We start from the raw sequence: 25946 nt of genomic DNA on the forward strand, positions 1-25946 counted from the left end.
GACCAGGAGCCACTTGTTAACACTCCATATAGTACTTGTCAGTTCTGTTCAACGAAGAAGGTGGCTCTCAAGTGTAAAGCAAATGAGTTATTTTTATCTACCAGAGGAGCATTCAAACTGCAGTCCCCCCTGAAACCCCACCCACCACCAACACCCTCAATAACACACAAGAAACTTTTATTTCTCCCCCATGTTTAGACCCCACAACCTCCTCAGCTATAGTTGTAACACTTTCCAACTTGTGACGGTTAGCACTAGCTGCCAATAGCCAACAGTTAGCTGTCCAGATTTATAAATAGTTGAGAAGCTGTTTGTTTCATCCGTCTGACACTCGACACCAAAGGATCTCACAGATCCGCATGCTAGCTCAAGCCCTCACTCTGTCCCCCCATGGTGGACACTCTCTCTGGGACAACTTCGCTATTTCTGTCTGGTCTCCAGCCCCGGGTCCCGCTGCCTGCCTCCATGGTCAGATGCTCAAAGACCTGAGTGTCGACTACATAGAGGTTTTTGCTTTGGATTGTTGTTAATAGAAAGACAGTGCTGCCAGAAAGGGCTTGTGTGAGGTGAGAGGGCAGGATCAGATCATCAAGCCTTGTGAGGAGTTTACAATAGGGCACAAATTATGGACTATAAAACTGGAAGGTAAGACAAGAGCTCACTCTATGTTCTTTTTCATGTTGAAGGAGGGACACTTAAAAATAATATATATATATAACGCCTCTGAGAAAAGGTAAAACAATAGATATACTCAACCTTCCACACATGCATGCATTGTCATCTTCAGTGAGTTTTCAAGCAGATAAATAAATTAACACATGAAAAAAAAATCCCTGCTTTAATCTCCTAAATAATTCACATTCACTTACTGACTGACTGAATTTAATTTGATTCCACTGACTGCTAACATTTAGTCATATCCTTTCAGATTTGACAGATTTGCTGCTGCTCAGTCTTCGTTTGGACTACAGTCCCTCTGAGACTGAGGCCTCTTTGGTGTTAGGTTTTAGAGTTGGAGGCCCGTCACTGGACAAAAATAAACCTGCCACATGCAAGAATTACCAGAAATCACCCTGACAGTTTGACATGACCTCATTGTTGCAAAAAAGGCTCAAATTAGGGACAGTTAACATAACTGTGCATGATTTTTTTTAATGCTACTTTCTGATGTTTACAGATTCTTCTTTCTCCACTGAACAGAATTTAGTTTTTTTGGGTAGAGAAAGAGAGACATGTTAATTAAAAGTCAGAGTCTTTGTGTCCTCAATGTTTTGTCAATGCTTACCATGAATTGAAAGAAGATGCTTAAATTGACTAAAAACCATGCCCTTGCCTATAAGTTGCTGTTGTTTTATGCTTCTGGAGAAAGGTGTTGCATAACATCTTTACATTTCCTTTAATTTCTACATCAGTTTTATTTGATGAAGACTTAGCCGGACAGTATAGCAGCGCTGTGAAGCGGTTTTGTAGATGCATATAAGATAGATGAACTCCAGGTCAGAAGATATTAATGAACTACTGGATATTCTGAGCAAGGTGAGGGCTGCCTGCCAGCTGCAGTAAATTTAACTAGAACATACCCATGACGTAACCTTGTTGCATTTAAATGTGCAAACATTTTATTCAAAAAGCACAGTACAATAAGGGAATATGCAATAAGAAGGCTATGAGAAGGCCCCCGTGTGGAAGAAATACATTTTCTTATCACTGAGATGTTGAGCATTGATTTATGCTATGTGGCTTATTTTTTAAGTATTATATAATTTTCAGATTTTAAATCCAGTTTATTATAAGTACAGTTTTCAAGGCCCTCCACAAGCAATGCATACCAGCTAGCTAACTGGCAAGGTGTCGGCTAGGAAAATCACTTGCATCAACACATACAAATAGGTGACATCACTCACCCATGGCCATCGGCTGTTTCAGATTTACAGATCAGAACAACACACTTATTTTATTCATTAATAGACAAACAATGTTTCACATTAAAACATTTTGGATGACAGATTATGTATCTTAAAATTAGCAGCCCTTCTATGTAAGGATATTCTAACCTGCTTTCCACCTGCTCTCCATACTGTTGTAAAACCAAAGGGGTTTCACTCCAAGATTATAATGTAATCTTACAGTTAACTGCTCCGAACCTGTTTGTTGACTCTTTCACTCAAAAAGAAACAGCTTCGTGGTAGTCTAACCGGATGGTCTAACTTATATAACCTCTTCAGTTAGTAGCAACCTCTGATTATTGTAAAACCAACATCATATCTAGCTTTTAATCCAAAAGTGGTCAAAATCACATACAAAAGAAATGTGTGCGTCTGTATGTGTACGCCCATCTAAGTTTGTGCGGATGTGTCCTGCTTTACCAAAATAACTCACGTGAGGCTGTCTTTACTGTGCCTAGCAACAGTGTAGTTTTATTCACAACATGTCTCTGAAGGTCATAGTGATTGAGTAGGATTTACAGGGCTGTTTTGAGAACCACATACAGTACATTGCTGCTTAATACAAAGGAAAACAAGCTTCTTATCACAGCCAGCTATCATAAAATAAGCACCACAACAAACGACTTACGGCTTTTAAAATGTTCTCACGTAAAAGAAAACATTGTCTATATCTCAAGCTTTTAATCAAGGTTGAAATGCATCACACAAATCATGCAACCACTATTATAAAAGTCTAAATATAATCATAAACGTGTTTTTTTTAGACAAATTGTGATTTCACTTAATGTTCAGGTCAAGGCTAATTTTCATTTCTTTTCTCTTGTAGGTAAAGAACAAATTCCTTATTGTTTTGGATGAAGGCCAACTAAAAGGCACAATGCCTTAGGAGCTACTAGCTGTAGAAAATCCTGACTGAGGGCCTCAAACTCTGGGTCCTGTAGCTCCAGCAGCAGGCAGGGTGTATCCTTTTGAGGTCTGTGTTCGCATGGATGACTGAACAAATGAGGACAGAGCTCCTTGCCTACGACCCTGCATTATGACTTCAGTTGAGAAGCGCCGCTCGGGCCGAAAGAGTGGCGGTCATCGTAAGCACAGCGATGGAGGCTACAGCGATACCTCAAGTGGTGGGTCCTATCCGGATGAGACTGACCGTGAGGTCAGCAACCTGACAGATCGAGCATTCAGGAGTCTCTGCATTGGAGATGAGGCGGTTTATAATGACTCAGACCTCTGTTCGTCTTCTCCCTGCACCCAGAGAGACAGACAGCTGGCCTTTAGTCAGAGTGGCCAGAACATAGACGGAGAGGACAAAGAGAGGGAGGAACTTAAGAGACCTGGACATGAAAGCTTCAGCCTCAGGATGCAGCAGTATGGACAGGACTGGATCCATGGCGGAATATATGAGGCTGAGATTCAGAGAGATCCACAGTGGGAGGTTTATGGGGAGAGGACACAAGGGAGGGTTTCTGCCACATTCCAGCACTCCTTTGTGGAAAACTCTCAACAGGAAGAGCCTCTGGGGGGAGAACAGTCTTCCTTCCTCAGCAATGGAGCCACAGAGTTGAGTACGCAGCAACGCAGAAGCCGCTCCAGAGTTTCTTCTCTGATCAGAGCTTTTAACTCTGAGGGACGGGATGGAGCAGGGATGGATGGTAAAGTCAGAGAGTGGAATGATGAGACAAGCTGGGACAAATCAGCTCTGATGAGTATCCAAAGGGAACTTTCTGAGTTATCTACGTCTTACCAGCCAAACTTTAACAGTGGTCATTTCCCCTCAGCTGGCCCGTTCTCATCCCCGGACACCAACTTCTACTCCTCTGAAGTAGCAGCAGCGGCTCACATGAATTCTGCATCCTCTTTTATGAGATCTTCCCACAGTAAACACAGCACGTCCGAGCAGTTCGAATGTAACTCTAACTTCTTTATACACAGTGAGTTTAGTCCCTTCAAGGTATGGAGGGACCATAACAGGTTTCCCTTCCAACAACCTCAAGTCTCAGGGTTTATGCACTGTTCAGAGTTCCCTAAATGGTATGAGACACCAATGTACAGGGAGCTTTCACTGGATGCCCAACCACAGGGTCCTTATCATTTTGATGAGAGAGGTGTCAGACACCCAAGGAATACCTTGGCGCCTGTGGTTCCTCCCAGTCTTCCACGCTCCACCTCAACATCCACAATAATGCAGAAAGCTTCAGCTGTGGAGAAACGCTGTGAGTCAGAGTTGACGGGTCATTACCCCCACAGGACGTGGATGCAGAGCCTGGCAACTAAAAGGTTCCCGATGCAACGGTCATCAACTGCATCACCTACCAGCGAGATGTCTCGACGTGTTCAGGACACCATCAGCTCAGTCAAAGCCCTTCAGCAAAAAATCAAAATGATGACAGAGCAAAATATCGCAACAGGGATAACAGCAAATCAACAAGGAGTGCTTTGTAGCAGTAATAATTTAAATCCTTTGAGCAACAATGCAAAACTAGTGGAACCAAATGCTGTCAGCAGTAGCACAAGCACTACTCCCTTCAACATCAGCCAGTTGCTCACACCTTTAGTCCATGCACATCATGAAGCAGAGACGCCAGAGGTCCGGCAGTCTGCAGTTTCCCCTCAACCTATGGAGCATCCTCCAGTGCAAGCAGAAAGCAGGGGAGCAACTCCTGATGTTAGGATGTCCAGCTACAAATCCAGGGCCACGGGCCTACTCTTCAATCTTAAAGACAACCGGAAAAGAGTAAAAAGCACCTACAGTCCAACCAAATTTAAAGGATTGGAGACACTGGAGAAAAACAAACAGTACTCTACCCAGGAGCCTAGAGACACTGTGATTGACATCCCTGATTTTCCGGATCCAGACTTTCAACTACTCCAGGTAGAGGGATCCAGCACGACAAATGCTGCCTCACATCAATATGTAAACCAGTATTATAGCCCTGGATTGTTTACAACACCAAATTCTCAACCTGCACACACAGGCCTATATTCAGAATACACGTCTAGTGATTACCAGAGTGCTCAGATGCAAAGTGATATGGTTCATCCCTCTGGATTCACTGGCTTCATACCTGAAAATTATGCCAGCTATCAGCCAGCTAATGGACAGCATCTCCATGAAGACTTATCGTCATTTACTCCCTCTAAGCAAGGCATGATTGATAATGTAGAAACTCTGGGAGGAGACCTATACAGGTTTAAACCATCTTATACAGCTACAGAAATACCAATGCTAAATGCTGACGACAATCAACCAAGAGAATATTTAATATGTAAGGCAAATGCTGAACAACATTTTAATGAAACAGTGGGAAGGGACTTCACAAAGGTGGATAGATATCAGCAGCTCAAAGAAAACGAACATGATTACAGTAATGTGTCCTCACAGGATAGGTGGAGACAAACAAACAGCCAAGACACAGAAAATCTCAGTCTGAAAGCCGTCTCTCCATGGAAACAAGAGATAACTGCTTTAATGGAAAAAGACCAACATGCACAGGCTTACCAAAGAGCACACGCGATAAAGGAGGAAGCAAAATCACCAAGTAACAAATACAGAGGAGAAAATCGGCAAAGTATAAATAAAGAACTTGAGAAAATAGAGTTTAGGGAGAGTTTTGGTGTTGGTACAAATTCTCATAAAAAGGCTGAGTTGGTCAATACTATCATTTCAAACCAACTGCCACAAAATGCACCATTTAGTAATGATGCTGCTGAAAAGACAGCATATTATGGACAACAGCAACCGGGAACTTTAAAGGACAAATATCTACTTCAGAAGTATAACGGACACTCTAAGGAAGATGAATTGAAGGATAATTATTTGACACAGAAGTATAACAGATATACTGATCAAGAATACAGAAATCAACACATATTGTATTCTAATGAAGACAAAAGTATGCTCTCGCAAGACACACTTCAGAAAAAAATAAATACGCCGATTCCAAAGGTGTATGAAATGCAAAGAATCCAGCCAATAGAAGCTAAACCACAGCTTGAAAATAATGTGCAGAAAAAATCCTTATCAAACCCTGACAATGCCTCGGCCCCCATAATGGCAAACCGGATCAAAGACAGACAGTTTGTTGAAGTCAGGACTGAACAGGCCATGGCAGAGCATATAAAGGCACAACACGCCCAAGCAGAGCTGGCAAAGACTCAGCACTGGGCTCAAGTGGAGCAGCCCAAAGCAGAGTCGGCTAGGTTAATTTTAGCAGGGCAGACTGGTTCAGAGAAAGTCAAAGAAGACCAGACCAAAGCAGAACTAACAGAGCATGAAAGAGTAAACCAGGGTAGTGCGGAACATAATGAAGAGGAGAAGAGAAAAAAGGAATGGACAGAACAGTCCAGAGAAAAACAACCAGAGCATGCCAGAGAGGAACGGACAGAAGCAGACCTAACAAGAGTACAGAAGGTAACAGAGGAGCCTAGAAATATTACAGTAAATGCCGAGCACTTGAGAGAAGAGCGTGGTGAGCAGGTCAAAGTAAAACAAGCTGAAGCTGAGAGGCTAAAAGAAGAGCACATAAAAACTGAATTGGCAAAGGCTGGGCAGGCAAAATTAGTAGAAGAAGTAAAACTAGTGCAGATACAAGAGCAACAAGCTAAAGCAGAACAAGAAAAGACTAAGGTAGTTGAAGTGGAAAAGGTCAAGGCAAACCACTTTCTATTTGAGGATATTAAACATGAGAAAGCTGAGAAAGATAACGTTCAAGCCAATCAATTAAATGCAGACCAACCTTCAACACAGATAATTAAAGCCAAAGAGAAAAAGGCAGAACAGGCAAAGTTGGAACAAACCAAAGCAGAGCTAACAAAAACAGAGAGCATGCAAGAAAAGTCGGCTAAACCTGCAGCAAAACTAACAGTTACACAACAGATCAAAAGCGAGCCAGATAAAGTTGAGCGAGTTAAGACAGAGTTGGCTAAAGCTAAAGCAGAATTGGCTAAAATAAAGGAGAAAATGAGAGGAGAGCAACAAGAGAAAATCAGAAATACAGTTTGTAGAAAGGAAGCTGGCATTAAAACAGATCTTCCTTTAAAATTAAATATAAATAAAAATGAAGAGAACAAAGATCAAGACCAGGCAACCCAAATGCATCAACAAAGGGAAGAAATAGTTGTTGTCAGCGGGCAACAATCAGATCAAGCTAATAGAGGGTCTGATGAGTATGAGCGTCTTCGAGAGAAATATGGTTTCATTGATACAACTTCTGCAAACAGAAACACAGTGTCAGCAGCAAGGAATGTTTCTTCAAATGATGCCAATGAAACACCAGCTGTATCTCTTGATAAAGTTGAGACAACAAATAACGAGAAATCAAAAGACAATTCTGGTCCTACGAGCAAAGTTGAGACAGCTAACACAGAAAATAAGGAGGAAGTAGGCAGCTGTAAACCCACTGAGTTGACAGAAAGCCAGTATGTTTACAGTGAGTCAGCCAAAGAGTTCAAATTATCTGATGGAAATGATTTACCTGAAAATGTAGATAAAAGAGCAAATAGTGACACTGTTAGGGATAAAGTGAAGGATGACAGTGTTGAAAAGTTGGACAAATTTGACCCCTTGAAACACACTGATATTTCACAGCACAGAGATTCTGATTCTGCTAAACTGCTCCCCCTTGAAAGAAATCTCAAGTCAACTGAGCACAGTGCAGGTCCAGGTAAAGATCAGCAGTTTACCCCTCCCAGAGCATTGTCCAGTAAAGAGAGAGCTCAGACCAAGCAAGAGATTCTGACTTCCAAGATAAAAGCTCATGCTGAAAAAGAGATTTCAGCTATAAAAGAAAAGGGTTTTGCTGTACGAGATGGGTTTATATCCAAAAATTCTACAAAGCAATTAGCAGGTAGTCAGAGTAATAATATAAGACAGAAGCCACCACCACAGGACGTGCCTAAAAAGCATGAAAGCACAAAGCCCAGTAATATGACACCAAAGCACCAGATGGAGCCTTCAGGACTACAGATAGAAACAGACAAGTCTGTTTTACCTCCCAGCTCTGCTACAATATCAGTTAGGTCTGCAGCAACCACCGGTCAGCTACTAGACCAGTTACTGAAACAAGTTCCCAAAGAACCAATGAAGAGCAATGACAATGTGCCAAAACCACTTGGAGAAGAACAAAAGATGGGAAGTTATACCATGAGCCCAGATGAGGGCTTGGTAGAAAATCAAAAGAAAGAGATTCCATCTGAAATTAAGTCAACAATACAAAGTAAAGAGCAAGCACTCAAGAAAAAGAAAGGCAACCAGGAAGCAAATGAAGGAGAAATCTCTGGAAAACAGAAAGAGGGACTTAACAAAGATTCTGCCGTAAACACTGACCATTTCAACAAAAAGAAAGAGGATCCATCACAAGCTGCTGCTCTGGTCGAAGGAGAAAGCTCCGAACATATTATGACCGAAAAGGCTGAGAGGAAACATGAAGAAGTTCATGAGGACTCAGCACCTTCACTAACTATTGCCTTTGGTCAGAACAAGACCCCAGTGGCTGATGACAGCTTGCAGATTACGGGAATAATGGTAACTGTGCGGGAAAGAAAGTCATCTACGGACAATGGTCAGAGCACTCAAGAACAAATTAATGTAAAAGAGTGCAGTAATTCAGAGCTAGATACATGTCATCCCAGCTCAGGTCTGGAAGTAAGTAAAGAAAATAAATCTTCAAAGGAAGTTAGTACAGTTCAGACCACTCATCCTACAGTGAAGGAAGATCAAACTAGAGTTGATATGAATAAACATCTTAAAAACGTGCAAGAAAATCCAACCCTAGAGACAAGACAGAACAATATGTCTGAGAACGTCACTGTGAAAAGGACTAATCACCAGCTGGAGAGTTCTTCTATTAATGCTAGACCACAACTCCATGAACCATTGGCTGAAAAGCGTGTGCCCTCCTCAGTCACTGTACCTATGAAAAATAAAGTGTTGGCTGAAACTCAACCCCTTCTCTACAAAGAAGACATAATAGCAAGTGAAAGGAAAGACTATACAAATGAAACTTCAAAAGAAAACTCAGTAAAGAGCATAATTAAAGATGAAGTAAAGAGTAATACTGAAGAGAAAAATCCACAGAAAAGGCAAGCAGCACATACCAATGAGAACTGTATGGTTAATACAGCAATCAGCTACACAAATAATTCAAACAGAGCTGATGCCGAAACTCTGATAAAACATGACGACCATCCATCAGTAAAAGAAGAATTGCCAACTGTCATAAATCCCTCCGAAAGCAGGAACATAGATGGCAAGAGTGCACCCCTAGTGGAAGAAACGGGATGTGACTCAACAACACCAAAGCCATTCAATAAAATCAGTCCATCTAACCATTTAATAACTGAGCATGAAAACACAGTATTTCCAAAACATCAGTACAAAGAGACACATATTGGAGGAAAGCATCAAATGGATGATAATATGCATATAGGCAACATTGCCATCAGAGTTGTGCCAGTAGAAACTGAGAAGGACAACCTGAAGATGGTGGGAAAACATCATGGCACCACTGTCCCCTGTGATGTAGTTGCTGCTAATGAACAAAAACAAGTTGAATCATCTGGTCTTGAAGAAAAAGTGAACTCTTTAAGCAATGAAGACAAAACCAAAGACCTTATTTCAGCAAGCACTGAGAAGCAGATCAAACACAATTTGGAAGACACATTGGGAGTTCAATGTGTGTCGTCCAGTGTGAGAAAACTGTCTGATTCACTACAAATCAGCAATCAACAGAACAACATAAATGCAAATCGTGAGATTACTCAAGCTGAAAATGCAAAGCCTGAAAATTTGAATAAAAGCAGAAAATCAGTGGACGAATCAAAGATACGACCAATGGTGGAAGACTACTTTCAACTGCAAGGGGTAGTAGAAACAAACAATGAACCACACAATCGTACAAAGGGTGGTGGTACGTCAGAGGCTGTTTCAAAGGTAAAGGAACTTCCAGGATTACAACCAAACAAGGCAGCTATCGGCAATGAATCCTGCTCTGAAGGAAAAAATGAAGACTTTATGTTTGATCAAAGTAAAAGTGAAACAGTGGAATCAAGTTCTGTAAGGAAAAACAGAGAAACAGAAGGTAACCTGGCTTCAAAACAAAGTAATGGTCCCACAGAGAGACAGAGTAATACAAATGAGAAGACAGAGGCAGGTCAAGCTAGTCATATCAAAAAACATCACACTGAGAATCAGTCAAGTTTATCAGCAAGGGAAAGACGGAGCACAAGAAATTCAAACGCAACAAAAGACAATATGGGTAAAGAAAAACCTGAAGTTAAACCAATACCAAAAGAAAGGGTATCCACAATACCTGACATTTCAGCAATTGCAGACTATGCCAGGTTAAAAGTAATTGTTTCAGAAGACGAGGAAAACACAATTCAGGAACTCCCACCCAACAAAAAGGAGGGATTCTTTCCGCTAATACAAACTCGTCATAGCAGACGTCCAGTGTTCACTGCTGACCCACAAGACCTCTCTGTGAAAGGTAAACGTTTGCCAAATAAAACAGAGGTCAGCCCTAAAGTGAACAAAGAGGCCAAACCCTTAGTATTTCCCATAACAGAGAAAGAACACCAAAGGACAGGGATGTTCAAACTGGCAGACAAAGAAAGACACGAGAAAATGCCTTTAGATGCCAAAGCCAATGAATGTGTTGTAGACACAGGGGCAAAACATGCACAACATCTCAAAGAAAGAAAGTCATCAACAACTCCTCTTAAGAACCAGGGAAGTGAAGAACAAGTGTTTGGAACGGTTGCCCAAAGAGTTCGTCAAGTAGAACAAAGTATTCATCAGCCAAACAATCCTCCCTTTCAAGCAGCAACCTCATCTTCTGTAGTGAACAGGCCAAGAAGCACTTCTGTGTCGCAACACCTCAAGCCACTTGATAACTCCACTCCTCATGAACAACCTGTGGGAGCATCTCCAAGAAAAGATGAGAGGACTGAAAATGCACTGGCTAAGGTTGAGGAAGAGAGAGCAGGAAAAATGAGACAAGAAAGGCTTGCAACTCAACATGAAGAAACCAAAGCACAGCAGCAGAGAACAGCAAAACGGTTCGAGGAAAGACAAGCTTCTAGGATAGAAGAGGAGAAAAGAGCAGAAGACATGAGAGTAAAACATTTGCTGGAGGAGAATAGAGCTTCTCTGGCTAAAGAAGAGAGGAGAGCCGCTCAGAGGGAAGAAGAGAGGAGACTAACAGAGCAGGAGGCCATTGCTAATAAGATCAAGGAGAGGCAGGAAAAACAGAGAGAAGCAGAAAGAAGAGCAGAAGAAAAACAAGCTGTTCAAAAAGAAGAGGAGATGAGAGCACAGCAAAGAGAAGAAGACAGAAGAATGAAAGAAATTGAGGAGAAGAGAAGAATTAAGATTGAGGAGGGGCGAAGACAAAAATTGAGAGAGGAGGAAGAGCGGGTGAAAGACAATGAGGAGAGAAGGAGGGTGAAACAGCAAGAGGATGAGAAAGCTGCACACAAGGAGCAACAGAGGAGAGCTGATCAAGAGGTGCAGCAGAGGAGAGCTGATCAAGAGGAGCAGCAGAGGAGAGCTGCCAAAGAGGAGCAGCAGAGGAGAGCTGATCAAGAGGAGCAGCAGAGGAGAGCTGATCAAGAGGTGCAGCAGAGGAGAGCTGATCAAGAGGAGCAGCAGAGGAGAGCTGACCAAGAGGAGCAGCAGAGGAGAGCTGATCAAGAGGAGCAGCAGAGGAGAGCTGCCAAAGAGGATCAGCAGAGGAGAGCTGCACAAGAGGAGCAGCAGAGGAGAGCTGCACAAGAGGAGCAGCAGAGGAGAGCTGTCAAAGAAGAGCAGCAAAGGAGAGCTGATCAAGAGGCGCATCAGAGGAGAGCTGCCAAAGAGGATCAGCAGAGGAGAGCTGATCAAGAGGAGCAGCAGAGGAGAGCTGCCAAAGAGGATCAGCAGAGAGCTGATCAAGAGGAGCAGCAGAGGAGAGCTGCCAAAGAGGATCAGCAGAGAGCTGACCAAGAGGAGCATCAGAGGAGAGCTGATCAAGAGGAGCACCAGAGGAGAGCTGCACAAGAGGTGCAGCAGAGGAGAGCTGCTCTGATTGAGGAGCAAATGCGAGCTAAACATATTGAGGAGAAGATAATTGGTGATATTGAGGAGAAAAAGAAAAGAAAACAGAGAGAAGAGGAAGAGGAGGAGAAAGCTGCTCAAATTTCAGAGGAGGAAAGGGTCAAACAGGAGCAGGAGATTGAAGAACAGAGAGAAAGACTTACAAAGGAAGAATGGATGACAACTCAGAGAGAGGAGGATGAAAAGAGAGCTGTTGAACAAGAGAAAACAATTATAAAACAAAGAGAAGAAAATCAAACCAAAGAGGAGAGAAACAGATGCCTTGAGGAGAGCCAAGCAGCACTGAAAGAGGAGGAGAAGAGAGTAGCACAAGAATGGATGCTAGCTCAAAGAGAGGATGAGATCAGGGCTAAAAAGAGAGGAGAGGAAGAATTAAAGTTAGCAAATCAAAGAGAAAAGGAGAGAGACACTCGGATGGAGGAGCAGAAAAGGGCAGCACTGAGGATGGATGCTCTCCAGTACTATGCCATCACCTCAAAAGAATCAGAGAGGAAACCCAGAGAAAGACAGCTATGCTCCCCTTTACCTTCTCAACAAAGACACAATCCATCAAGGCTTGGGTCAAGTGAGGACTCAGGATCCCACACTAGGCCTTATAGGTCCCATGCTGCTCCATCTCCAGCTCCATCTCTGCCCCGCTCCAACACCTCATCTCCTGCTCTGGGAGCCAAGCCCTTTATGTTCAGGGTGAAGAATAACACCACTAGAGGTTCCTCTTTCACCAAGTCAGTCAAACCACGCTTCCATAAGAACTTTGGGGAAGATTTCCGTGTAGGTTCACCTCTGGAAAGGGGGTCGGAGAGAGAAGAGGATGAGCAAGAGATAATGAGACGCAGTGCTGGAACTCCTGTCTATCCTGACACAAGGTCAGCATATTTATCACAGGACTACTCAGCCCCTCCCCTGCAACATAAGCTTTACTCCAGGAGGAGCATCGCCCTGGATGAAGACGACTCTCGCTCTGTCTTTAGCAATATGTCAGAGGGTGGGGAGAGTTTTGCCACCAGTGCAGCAGACCTGGCAGATATACGAGGCCTGTATGACTACGAGAGGCCAGAATCAGCCTGTAGTTTCAGCAGCGATGTCTCTCGTACTTTGGGCAAGCCTCCATCTGTTCCCCCAAAGAGTGAGAAAGCCTTGCGCAGAGCGCAAAGGTTGACTACCCGGAGGATCAAGAAGGATTTGTCCAAAAATCCAGCCGACAGCCATGCTGGAGTTAAGAAATCTCTTCAAAATGTCTCCAGTATTCCGTCCTCCTCCTCCGATGAGATACAATCCACCAGCTGCCAAGCTCTGACTTCCCCTCATTTTTCCTCACCTGTCTCCCTTGCACATGCTCCAACATTGGGGTCTAGCTTTCCGTCTTCACACACAGGGCACCAATCTTCTCACAGCTCTTTCTCTGCTTCCCCTCTCGCCACTGGTCCTCTCTCCCTCCCAGTTGCTTCACCTCATGCTACTGCCCCCGTTTCCCTCCCTGATGCCTCGCCTAAAGCTACTGGCCCTGCTTCCCACACTGCTGCTCTTAAGACAGTTGCTCATGTTCCCTCTTCTCCCACACACCATCATGACAACCACAAAGCTCCAGTGACACAGTACCATGTAGAGTCAAGCTACCCCCATTCCTACCCACTGACCCAACGCAAGGTGCTGCAAGACCTCGGCTCTGGTCAGTATTTTGTGGTGGACGTGCCTGTTCAAGTGAAAACGAAGACTTTCTTTGACCCAGAGACAGGAAAGTATGTCCAGCTAAATGTGCGCCAGTCTGGCCAGAACACCGCCCGACCCCAGCCCCAGCAGACATACCTCCAACCTCAGCTCCAACCCCAAATGCAAGTCATTCAACAGCAGCCCCAGGCCTCTCCAGCTAGCAAGCTCTGTGGGCTTTATCAAGACAACCATGGTTATCCCCAAGACTACCAACCTCAAACTATCACCTCTGTGCCCTGTGGGTCATCAGCCCCAGTGACTCTCCACCAGGACCAACAGCCTGTCGGGGAGAGCCACGGCTACGGATATCCAGCCCATGAAATGGGACAGAAATCTGAAGGGCATCGCTACAGTCCAGAGAAGACTCCATACATGGACACAGTTAATGACAAAGACAACACATATAACACAGTTTACAACACACATGGACCAAATAAGTGGTTCCCAGAGAGTGACACAAACAGCCAGCTTGCAGGAAGCTCAATTTGTGAAAATGATAACTCAGCCCACTCACAATGTCAGCCCCGAGATATAATAACCATGAGTGAACTGGACGACTTTATGGATATGTCTGACTGGTGAGAACAAACACTGGAAGCTTTTACTTTAAAGGGCTGAGTAAATAAGGTATTTGATCAAATAAGGATACCCGAAGCAACGGAGGGATGATATTTAAGTATTTGTAAATTACTTTTTCAAGTGAAAATAGTCTCAGTATGTTTTTGGTTTGTAGTTTTGAAAAGTCCCCATGACATGCTGTTAAACTGCTGCTGTTGATTTTGGAGAATCACAGTTGAGCTATTTATTGTGTTACAGAGAAGTTCACCATTCCATTTGACGTTTGAATGTGAGAAGTATAAAGAATTCTTGTGTATAAAGAATGATCAGTATCCCGTTGCCTCCTAAACCTAGAAGCATGTTATCATACATGAAACAGCAACAGTGTGTCAATAGTGTTGAGTAGTTTGAAGAAACATTGGTTTCTGCTATGAACATAGGCAGGTCTGCTTGAGCTTTTATTCTTTTTGTCTCACTGGAGAAAGCCTACTTCTGCCAGTTTGTGATGCATGAAATATTGTCAAACCCACAGAGTCAATCAAATATAGCCAGATGGTGTACAGAATAGTTTGTGTATTCAACCACTGTGTCACAGTAAAAAGATGGTGATGTGATTATTGCTGTTTTTGAGGTTTAATTTCATACAGTAGTCCATTTTTAAAGTTGGAACTTTGTGAGAATGTTTCTGTGGTGCTGTGAAACAGTAGAGTGACATGTACTAATTCAGGCAATAAAAACACTTCATTCAACCAAATAATTTCTCACCACAATGACTGTCTTTCAAAATCACTTTGTAAAGGTTATAAATAAACAAAAAGGAAATATAAAAGATTGCTTCATGTTGATTTCATTTTACTAGTCAGAGGGCTGTAATAACAATATAATATTACTACCACTGCCATCCTGCTTTCTTGAAATGTACCCAGGGTCTGAATGAGAGTCTTTTTAGTGCATCAAACAAATGCATAAGGCAATTACAAAGTGTTATTGAGAGAGTACAATAATATCTCCTTAGAGAGTTAGTTAACACAAAAAGAGAAAATAACATTTTGTTAATGACATTTGTGTCTTTGCCTAGTATACCTATGAGATCCAATGAAGGAAATAATCGTATGAAAATGTATTTTCTTTGATTTGCCGTGATTCACCAACTCAGATTAAATGTACACGGCTGTGTGGAGAATTCCTGCATACACTCCCCAGATTCAACATTTTGTTGATCCCCTGAGAAGCAGTAACCTGCTTTGACCACTGTAGGGCAGAAAAGAGCGACTCCTCCACTGGAGCAAGACTTGAACTTAAGACTTATGTAAAGGAAAACTTGAGGGGAAACCCCAAGTAAAAGAGGTAGTTAAGAAGACAAAATAAATCATTTTTACTCAATTGATAAAACTTGTGCAACGGCTTGGCTGTACATAAAATAATAATATTCTTTTCAAAACAAAAGATTTTGTCAAGATCAAAAAAAGATTAAACCACCTCATCAACCCAGCCAGTTCATTTCCCACAGAATCCATGCTTTATAAGACAACACAACCTGAAGGGTTAAATCTGTTGTGTAATTCCATTTGGCTTTGGCAGAGCTCGAAGCGCCAGCAGAAGCCCTGCCTCAGCAGTTCAGCCTGCCCAATAAAGCAGCAGGCTTCATACCACTGGGACAGGCGGACAACCACAGCCAGAGACAAGCCCATGCCACTCTGTCCAGCAGCCAGACAGGGAGAGGTCCCAGCACACACACACACACACACACGCACACGCACGCACACATCCACGTACATAGATAAACACATGCATACAGACACAAACACAAAGCTCACATGCATGAACATTAACTTGGGCGACGGAAATGCAGCATGTTCAGCGCTTTACTGTGTACGTTTTACAAAATGACACACAATGTGACAGGCGCATGCACGCACACAAACCACGGGACTTGACCATCGCTTTAGAATTCTGAGGTTTGGGGCAGCGGTCCAAGACACTTCACAGGAACACAGGAAATGACATTTCCTACGTTTTGCAGGACAAGCAGAGAAAGAGAGAGAGAGAGGGAGGGAGAGACAGTCAGAGAGAGAGAGAGAGGGACAGAGAGAGAGAGAGAGAGTACTGGGAGAGTGAGTGGGAGTTTCTAAGTGGGAACAGAGCATTTACTGTTTCATATTACACAGAAAAGAGGAGAAAGAGGAGAAGAGTTAATAGTGGGTAAGGGCTCTGGTGGGTTGTCCAGTCAGGCTTTGTTTTAGCTGCTTGTGTAAGGGCTGTGCAGTTGTCTGGGTTTATGGATTCGCTGATTGTGGAAAATGTACTTCTCTATAGTGGTCCTTGTCCTGACTAAGGCTCTGGTCACAGGTAAGTTTACCTTGTTTACAGCAATAACCAGTAAGAAAGCGAGCAAGCAGGCAAGACAGAAAGTAAGTGAATGTGTCTAAAGTAGTAACTTAATCTATCATCAAACATGCACCACTGTGCAACCACACATTTTGAGTTTACTTTGTAGCATACAAATAATGGCAAACATTAGAAAAGACACATCCTAATAGTCCGTGTCTCTACAACAACTTAAAGTTTTAAGTGCAATAATTATCATGACATTATTGGCAACAATATTGACATAACAGAAGGTTCTTTTGCAAACTGGCCGAATACGGCTTTGTTTAAAATCAAACCAGTTGTGGAGTTAAGCAAGTTTGTTCCCTGTGATCAGTGAAAAGCTCAGTATAATTTTCATTCTATAAACAGCCATTAAGTGGACTTACAACTCGTATCTCCCGCCTTATAATCTTTTCATTATGTTACGTTTTGTGTTTGGTTTGAGTCCCTCTTGCTGCTTTTGTTGTCACATTACATAGTGTACCCTTAGGGAGATTCCCCAACCAACACTGCAACAAACAAAAAAAAAAAAAAGAACAGCAAGGCAGCCCAGATGGTCCCGGTTATCTTGTCGTGTTTCTCTTTGCCTCTTTCGTGCTGTACCCTACTGAAGACAAATGCTTCCCACCTGTAGATTCTCTTTGCCTGTCTGCTTACACATATTGTGTCCAGACTTCATGTCTCTTCGAGACAGACCTGACCCAGCTGGCGGTAGAATAAAAGTACCTCAAGGGAAGTGAAGTAGGGGCACGCAAAGTGTGTTTCAGTTTTCTGACTCTCAGTCCTCTAACACTTTCTAGCTGTTACAGACTGAATTCCCATCCAGTGATGGAATGTCATAAGTAAAACCAGTGCTAGTGAGCACTCTAAAAACCATAAATACAAGCAGCCACTGTGGGTGTGCATATAAACATACTTCGTCTAAATAGTACAATTATGTCTAATTGGCAGGAAATCAAACATCTTGCAAAAATGAATTCAGACATTTCCCATGTGAGGCTCATTAGCAACTCTAGTTAATTACTAATTTAACTAGCAGGGAGGGGTCACACAAGCTACCAGATCACAGTATTCTGAGTTTTCTTATCCTTGGAAAGCCTGATTTATGGTTTGGTCATGAAACAAAAAATGATTTACCACACAATACAACAATCACACATATCAGAAAAGAACACATTCAATAGAGTATGTGGTATGCAAAAATAAAATATAAATACATGTATTATTTTTATATAAATATAACAAAAAAATATATAAATATAACAAAACAATAAATAAATATAACAAAACCATATATAATTATAACAAAACAACATATAAATATAACTCTTTTTTTCACCAGAGGTGTGTCATGGCCTGAATGTGACGGTGACCCCTGGGCCTGTTGTCGTGGTAACAGAGAAAGACAACGTGACTCTCTCCTGCCTGGTATCTCAGAGAAAGAGGAGCGGCAGCGTCCTCATCCTACGCTGGTTCTTTTCTCCTCTTGCCGCTCCCACTCTCGTGCCCCCTCCCTCCTCTCCATCCCCCTCTCCTCCTGCACTCGAGGCCTCTCAGTTTCTGATCGTGAAGATGGGCATAAAGAAAATGAAGCTGTACGGGAACTACACCCGTCGTTTCCCCCAGCTAAAGTTTCGTCTGTATGAGGATACGGAGGGAGAGTTGTACCGGTTGCGGATTCTCAATGTGACAGCAGAGATGGACCAGGGCTTCTACTCCTGCAGGGTTCAAGAGATTCGCAAACACAGAAACATATGGAGAGCGTCATCCAATGGTACAAGCACCACACAGCTGACAGGTAATTAATTAATTGTGACCTCTAACACACTCTGCACTCCATGTCACATTGTCTATTGAAAGGGCCAGGGCCCCGTTCTGGATGATAATGAGGTGAAAGTCCTTTTGGGGGGGGGGTTTGAGAACCTTCCTCAGCAAGCATCCTTGCAGTCTAGATGTGCTTGAGCAAGACGTTAAACCCTACTGCATTTGGGTGGTATCTCCTGATAGAGGGCAAGCCAGAGAGTGAAACAAAGCAGATAAGGGGGTCAGATTGCATTCATTTTTTAGCCTTTTGTCAGATCAAATGCAAGTGAATTTATTCAACATCAATTTAATCTTCGCCTCTGCGACTAAAGAAAAAACAAATCTATCTCTCATGACCATCTGGCAAGACAGAAAAAGTGTGCATTGTGTTGTACACCATTTGGCCTTTGAAAATAAATGAAAAAAAGTCTTGTGCAACCCTGATCACTGACAAAAGAGAATCAAAGCCAAACGGGACTTTGTTTTCCATGGAATATTCCTTTCCAAGGACTTCCCTTACAGCCACACACACACTCAGCTGAGACATGCTGTCCATGTTATCTGGCAATGGAAATAACCTCATAAAGGAAAAGCAACAGTTTTTATTAAAAGGACTGGACCAAATAGAAATGTGTTGCATGTATTTTCTGACTCTAGCTGCGCTTTTTGCTGTATGTGTGTCTGAGTGTGACCCCAATCCTCTGGCATTTCCATCTCAAAACAATGAGCTCACGCAGCCAAACCCCCCTCAACAATATCACTCTCTGTGTACGAGTGTGAGGAGTAAAAGGTAGAGTGTTGCTGAGCTGGCTTTGTTCAAAACCTCTGCATTACATGACGTCAGCATTCCGGGTTTATTTTTATGCGAGCCTCAGGAGAAAATTTAGTGGAGAATCCGGTTGCAGTGGAACTTATTTAGTCTGTGCCAATATGTAATAAACAAGTTGAATAAATCAGGTTAAGAACTAATTCAAATCACATGCAGTAATATATATTTCTTTACACTGCACGATCCTTCATCCGATTTAACTGGATTGATGGGAAGACCATCTGTCACAGTGTGATGCACTGGATAAAAGGGGTTCAATAGGTATCAAAGATGCTGCTATACCGTGCTATAAGTGTGCCTTCACCTGACACCGTTGCACAGTTTACCTTTGACTTGTTTTACGCCAGAAAAGCGTTTTGGTTTGAGTCAGAGAGAACCATGTGACAACGCCCTGCCCTATATTCAGGACAATGTCCCACTAAGGAAGCCACAGAACCTCAGGCATCCTCGACATGCATTGACCACAGAACCAGAGACACAAGAGCTGATATTGTAAGGATAAAGAGAAAACTAACTTGTAATGTTATCCAGGGAACCCCCCCCCATCTCCAAATTTCATTTTACAGATCTCAGAGCACAGACCACACCCCAGTGATATAATTGCATTAGAGACGTTTCTCCTCTCCCACATCTCTCAACCACAACTTCAGAACTAATGGTTGAGCGATTTCTGCTGTTTTAAACTGGAAAAACGAGCAGACTATCTGTACGGTTAGAATAAAACTTATTTAACTCTGCTCTCCGACTTCAAGTTTCTAACCTTGCCGGTTTCAGCAGTTGGTTGATTTTTCTGCGTCGTGTCTTCACAGCTGCACTCATGGGGGAATGCATATGAGCCTAAATCTGTACCTGATGGTTTTCGGCTTTAAATGAAATCCTATGCAGTATAAACTTGAGCTTGTGTAGACACATCTGTAGAGCGTGTGTACTTTAATAGCACCCTGACAGCCAACCTGTGAACCTGGGGCTGGTGCATGTGGTTAACCACAGTGAAAAAGGTCAGATATGTGGTTGACTTATACATTAACTGTTAACTGCTCACATTGTCAAGAGATTCCTGTTAAATGTAGCCCGTCAGCTCATTAGATAAGTTAGACTACAGTTCACAGATCTGTCGTTACTTTTCATTTTTTGGTCAACGGTGGACAATATAACAGGAACGCCATACAGCCTAATGCAGTCCAAAAAACATCATAGATTGGCCCTCCATAATTATGACATTAAATTAACAAGACAAAAAAAAATAATTACATTTAAGAATTTGAAAAGCAGCATATTGCAGGGCCTTTGTATGACATTGCATTGTGACAAAGCCTGTTTCCTTGTTATGTCTATATGATCAAACTTGGGCTGGATACATATTTTAGAAATAATTAGGTGAATAAAGATCTAATCGAACACAGCAGTATCTTCAAAAAGACATGACTTCTATACATCTTTCTGCTTTTTCTGCCTGTAAAACTGATCAAACATCTGATCCAGTTTTCCATTTTTGCTCACACAAAAGCCATTGTGTGACATTAATTAACGTGATATTCAGACTGCCGAGACCACATTTGACAATTCTGCAGGCAGTTCAGCGGTCTGGAAACAGGCTAGAAGTCAATTAGAGTTAATATCTTATCATTTCTTATTAATATGTTTATCAACCTGTGTTTAAAAGACATATTAAAAACCCATTACGGGGACACTAAGTAATTTATGTACATAGCCTCTGCTCACTCTCTCCTCAACCTCTTGCTAAATACCCCTGACCTATATACAACCCATCATTCATAGACACACACTGACAACAACTTCCTTATTCTTTCTCGTTTCACACTTATAAGCACACACAAGACAATTGCAACATTAAACGATTGTGAAGCAACCAACAAAAGGAAGTGGTAATGCAGAGCAATGGGGAACCCCCAAACACTGTCCAAGAACAGCAATACAACCAGGCCTCTGTGTGTGCGTGTGTGTGTAGGTGTGTGTGTGTGTGTGTGTGGTGGGTTTGGCTGATGCCGCAGCAGAATCTCCCTTCATGTGCAGTTTTGATATTTATGGAAACCACTGAGGCAGTCTGCTGTGTTGGGAGAGTGCCCTCAGACAACAGCAATTTTAAAAAGATACTTAGTCTGGGTACAGTTTTCTGCCCTCAACATACTATTTTTACTTACATTCTTTGTTTTTTTGGACATTTTTCTCCAGTGCACTTCACTTTCGAGGATGGAAGCAGTGAAGGACTGTGGCGTTTATATGCAGGTACTGTTTCATCGCTAGTCTTTCTTCTGTTTTACTTCACCACATACAAGTCTTACTTTGACAAATAACAATGCTTTTTTTAAGGAGTTACGTGTTTTTGTTTTATAGATGTGTATTTGTGTGCTGTGCTGATTTGCTCACTGGGCCTGCTGTCCATCTTGCTGTTCACTCTGGTTCTCACCTGCCAATACTTTCACAGAAGACACAGGCTCAAAGGTGAAACCATCATTTGTTTTCTGTTAGTAATTTTACATTTATAAACTTTATGTTTGTTCTATTCAAAACAATAACTGGACAACTTTGCTGTTAAATCAACGTGACTTTTTCTGCTACTTTCTCCACAGATAGTTACCTTCTAGTGAAGTGTCCAGAAAGCAGGTGCAGTTTTCTGTTACAACTAGTGCTGTAAAAATCGTTATCAATTGATAACTTCTCAAACGTTTAAAAAAAAAAAAAAAAAAGCCAGATTATCAATTGATCTATTGCAAATAGAATTGACAGATTAATCTAAATAATCATTGCTGTAATTAAAACTTTAAAAACTCATCTGCTCCATGCAGCTCAGGAGAGACTGTGACCAGCTCCAGCAGTTCCTCCGGTTCCTCCCCAAGAGCCCAAAGGAAACACACAAGACAGAAACCTGACAGAAGAGCAGTAGCAGCACCGAAACTACCCGAGGTGCCACCACCATACATACCAGCCAAAGGTAAAGCGACATTTTAAGTGCAGAATGTATTCTCTGGGAGAAATGTAATCCTTCAGTGGTTCCCCAATTGTATTGCCTTGTGACCTTTTAAAATAAAGCAAACTTGTGACCCCACATCACAGGTTAATATGGCCTCAGTGTGGACATGAGTTATGAGCAGTTTAAAGAGCATCTTTCCTTTTCAGAATGTCTAATTTAATGGTTGTTTTATCGGCGTGGAGAGGTTAAAAGTGTCCAGTATTTCACAAATATTTGAGAAAAAAATAAACATGTATCCTAATTGCAGTGACCAAAGTCCTAATTATATTACATATTGAACCTTATATTCATTTGAAACACCAAGTTATTTTCACACACAGGGGTGCACAATTAATAGTGTCACTCCATAGAAAGGAAACATTTTGAAAGTTTGAGTTTCCTCTCATATCTAAACACACTGGAGATGTGAGAGTCACAGGGGGGCTGAGATAGGCTCCTGCCCCAAAAAAACAATTAGTGGGTAAAGAAAAATAGAATAAATGAAGGTATCCAGCAAGCACAAAAGCAGAGAATTATATATCTAGCACAATTCAATTTACCTGAGAAAAACAGCTTAGTTTATTAGCGACTGGAGACTGAAACTGTATTTCGGTAAAATACAGTATATTGATATCTGATGTAAAATTAACACTGATGCTGAAAATGCTATTTCTGTTATAAACTAGATTTAATATAAAAGTGGTTGTGAAGGTATTTTTTCTTCAGTCCTTTGTTGTTTATTTTTGAGTAAATTGGGGTTGTCTCTTTTTTTCAGTGCCTGTTGCTGCAAAGAGACCTCAGAAGCCCAGAAGGTTAAAGACTCAGCTCAGGAGCTCCTCCACTGTAAGTCTTCATGTTCTCACCCATCATACAAACACCAATGTCCACTTCACCCATAAAATCCTTTATGAAACGTATTAACTTAATATAGCAGTTAAAATGTATTTATTAACATTTTGAAAATGTTTTTTCATGCAGAGTTGTTATTGAGGCACATGCAAGAGGGAATATGTCTCACGACTGCACGATTGTCTGCAGGAGTTTATTGCCGTCTCTTCATTCAGTTATGAGCTTGATAATTCTATTTAGCTTTATTGCTTCTCAAACACAATTATTTATTTAGAGTGCTTCGTTGGTTTTATATCTACAATAAAAATGTCAACTCAAAACTACTCAAACTAAGGATCATCAGTATTTTTCTACCGATGCCGTTCTTGTGATTGTGTCGTGAAACAAAGCTGCGGAGATGTGAGCATTTCTTTTGCACGAACATATTGATTGGATTAGTGCAACTAGGAGGACCTGAGGATGTTGGATAGGACTCCTATTGTACCGAATGTTTTTCGTGTAAACTGGATGTTCCAAGATGTCCTGTAAACACATACCGTCTGCTGCTGAAAAGAACTAAGGGGATGTTTTCCATGGAAAGTGGAAGAATGTTTGCTGACCAATATTAAATGCAGACAGGATGCGTACACTATACACATTGTTTTTTCTGAAATGCTCACCATATATATTTTCATATAAGATATCTTTGCCTTATCTCTGGAGTAAATTCCTTCAATATTCTCTCACTCTTTCCCTCCCTCCTCCAGCCTCGAGTATCACAGGAAGACAGTCTGACATATGCAGAACTGGAGCTGGTCAGACAAAGGCCAGAGCCCCCAGCCTCCTCCAGTCCTGACCCCACTGCCTCCAGCCCAGACACCGTGTATGCTCAGATCGTCTTCCAGGAAAAACAGCTGTAAACACAGCAGCTCTGGACACATGGATGTCACGGTTCCTCCCGGTGAGGGCAACTGAACTGAGTGGCAACCAAAGGACAATATTTATGAACTATCAGTATGGCATTTAGCATTTGTTTTTTGGCTGTACGCTACAACTGTTGGTAAATGAGGGTTTTGTATTTCCTCGGGACAGATCCATTCCAGCACAGCAGTTTTGGGGTCTTATAATTCTGTTGTTTTGTTTGTTGGCATTTGCTGGCCTGTGAGCCAGATGTTTATAGAACGCTCTTACTGTTAACTATTCTGTATAAACTCAGGAGACTATTTGGAAATAAGCTGTTGTTCGGGCTCTCTTACTGCAGTATCATAAGGCACTTTTCATTTATAATTATAGTACCAATACTCCAAAGTAATAAATATATGCCCTGGGTCTGACAGTCTTTGATTCATATAAATACTGTTTTAAATCATCTTTTTTTAAGTGGAATGGTCTATCATTTATCTGGGGTCACAACAAGCAAAATCTCTTTCACACAACAAAAGACCAACCAATGAAATATTACAAACAGCTGCGGTGCATTCAGTGATGCTTATCGTGGATTTTGTGCGACACGGCAAAGGGATGAAGAGCAAATATAAATCCTGGAAGCAGCACGCAATATGCCTCAAGTACCCAAGAAAGGTGAAGGGTGTAGGCCATTCTGTGAAGGTCAGTGTGTGAAAAATGGGATGAAGATAAAAGGGTGTTGATGTGCATCACTCTCTTTCTCCATGCACCTCTCTCTGTGAGTGGGAGAGATGGAGAGAGAGACCATCATCCCCCACAGTTCAGACTCACTGACTTGGATGAACCCGCTAATGACTACATTTATTCAAATTAGACTAATTGTAATCATGGTTAATAATTAGCTTTACAGTGCATTATAATTGGGTTAGGCTACAAGATGGTTCTGCCTAGGTGCAATAATTTATTTGATTTAATTATTCTGAGGAACCCAATGGTTTGACATTTCATATCATAAAACCAGCGATGTAGAGAGAATGGAGATGGCCGTTAGCTTTAGAGAAGGTCATTGCTTGCTCTCTGGGAAAATGATGAGGACTATTTTCCACTCTATTAAGCTACTCCACTTAGCACAATTAGCCACACACACAAAGGTTAAAGAGAAAGACCTCTTCCTTTATGATAGAGAGCGGTGGTGCATGTGCATGAGCGAGCAAGCAAGAAAGGCAGACACAGAAAGACGGCAAGCCTCCACAATCTACCATCATTTGAAACGCTGACTTATTTATTAGAATATAAGTGCATTGATTAAGGAATGTCAGTATTGTACTTTTCCACTGAAAGATTAGGATCAATGTTTGTCTGTCTGATGTGGCTAAAAAGGCATTTGTCCTTGGCTAGCCATAAACATCCCCCCCCCCCCCCCCACACACACACACACACAAAGCTGTGACAAGCAGAGAGCATACCTCAACAAGGCCCAAACACATTTGACATCATCCACAACACACACATTTGCCATGATCATGGGAAAGCAGCCAAATGCTCAAGTACTCATGAATACCACATTAGAAAGCAGATTGAAAACACATTGTGAAAAACAACAAAGAAAGCTCAGCCAATGATTCACAACTAACTAAACATCCAGAATTGTTGATACCACAAACATGTACCAAAGCAAAGCGCTACAACCCCCAAAGCACAAAATGCTGACATGTGCATGTCAAACTTTTTATGATCATGGATGCTCGTTGTGCATTTCGTGGGAAGTGAACTGCTCAAGCTCTACAATGCTATCAAAAAGCTCCATTTCTTAGGGATATTGGCTGAGCATGCACGCTCGTGTTCATCATTCACACAGTTCCAACTCGCTTTCAGCTTGAAGCTGCCGAGTTCCACCACAAGCCTCTGCTGTGCACCTTAGTAAGCTTTGCT

The 25946-nt window shown here is 42.0% G+C and overlaps 1 protein-coding gene across 6 annotated transcripts; it reads left to right on the plus strand.

The window, feature by feature from the left end:
* The first annotated feature begins 336 nt into the window (after window positions 1-336).
* Window positions 337-24439, plus strand: LOC306703379 (V-set and transmembrane domain-containing protein 4-like). Of its 6 annotated transcripts, XM_079169334.1 has the most exons (9): window positions 6129-6357; window positions 15889-16029; window positions 18020-18475; window positions 21503-21556; window positions 21665-21772; window positions 21901-21934; window positions 22117-22262; window positions 23056-23123; window positions 23876-24439. In XM_079169334.1, the coding sequence occupies exons 1-9, from the start codon at window positions 6276-6278 to the stop codon at window positions 24026-24028; spliced, it is 1242 nt and encodes a 413-aa protein (XP_079025460.1). In that variant the 5' UTR covers window positions 6129-6275; the 3' UTR covers window positions 24029-24439. The 6 variants fall into 6 exon arrangements, with proteins under 6 accessions (XP_079025458.1, XP_079025459.1, XP_079025457.1 ...); XM_079169335.1 differs by lacking the exon at window positions 15889-16029; XM_079169336.1 differs by lacking the exons at window positions 6129-6357; window positions 15889-16029 and adding an exon at window positions 16524-16656.
* Window positions 24440-25946: the final 1507 nt, after the last annotated feature.

Source organism: Pholis gunnellus (assembly GCF_910591455.1).
Source record: "Pholis gunnellus genome assembly, chromosome: 11".
Lineage (NCBI taxonomy): Eukaryota > Metazoa > Chordata > Actinopteri > Perciformes > Pholidae > Pholis > Pholis gunnellus.

Bases quoted from the DNA above. Each gene is read 5' to 3' on its own strand.
- LOC306703379 (XM_079169331.1), top strand. From the start codon at position 2,983: ATGACTTCAGTTGAGAAGCGCCGCTCGGGCCGAAAGAGTGGCGGTCAT.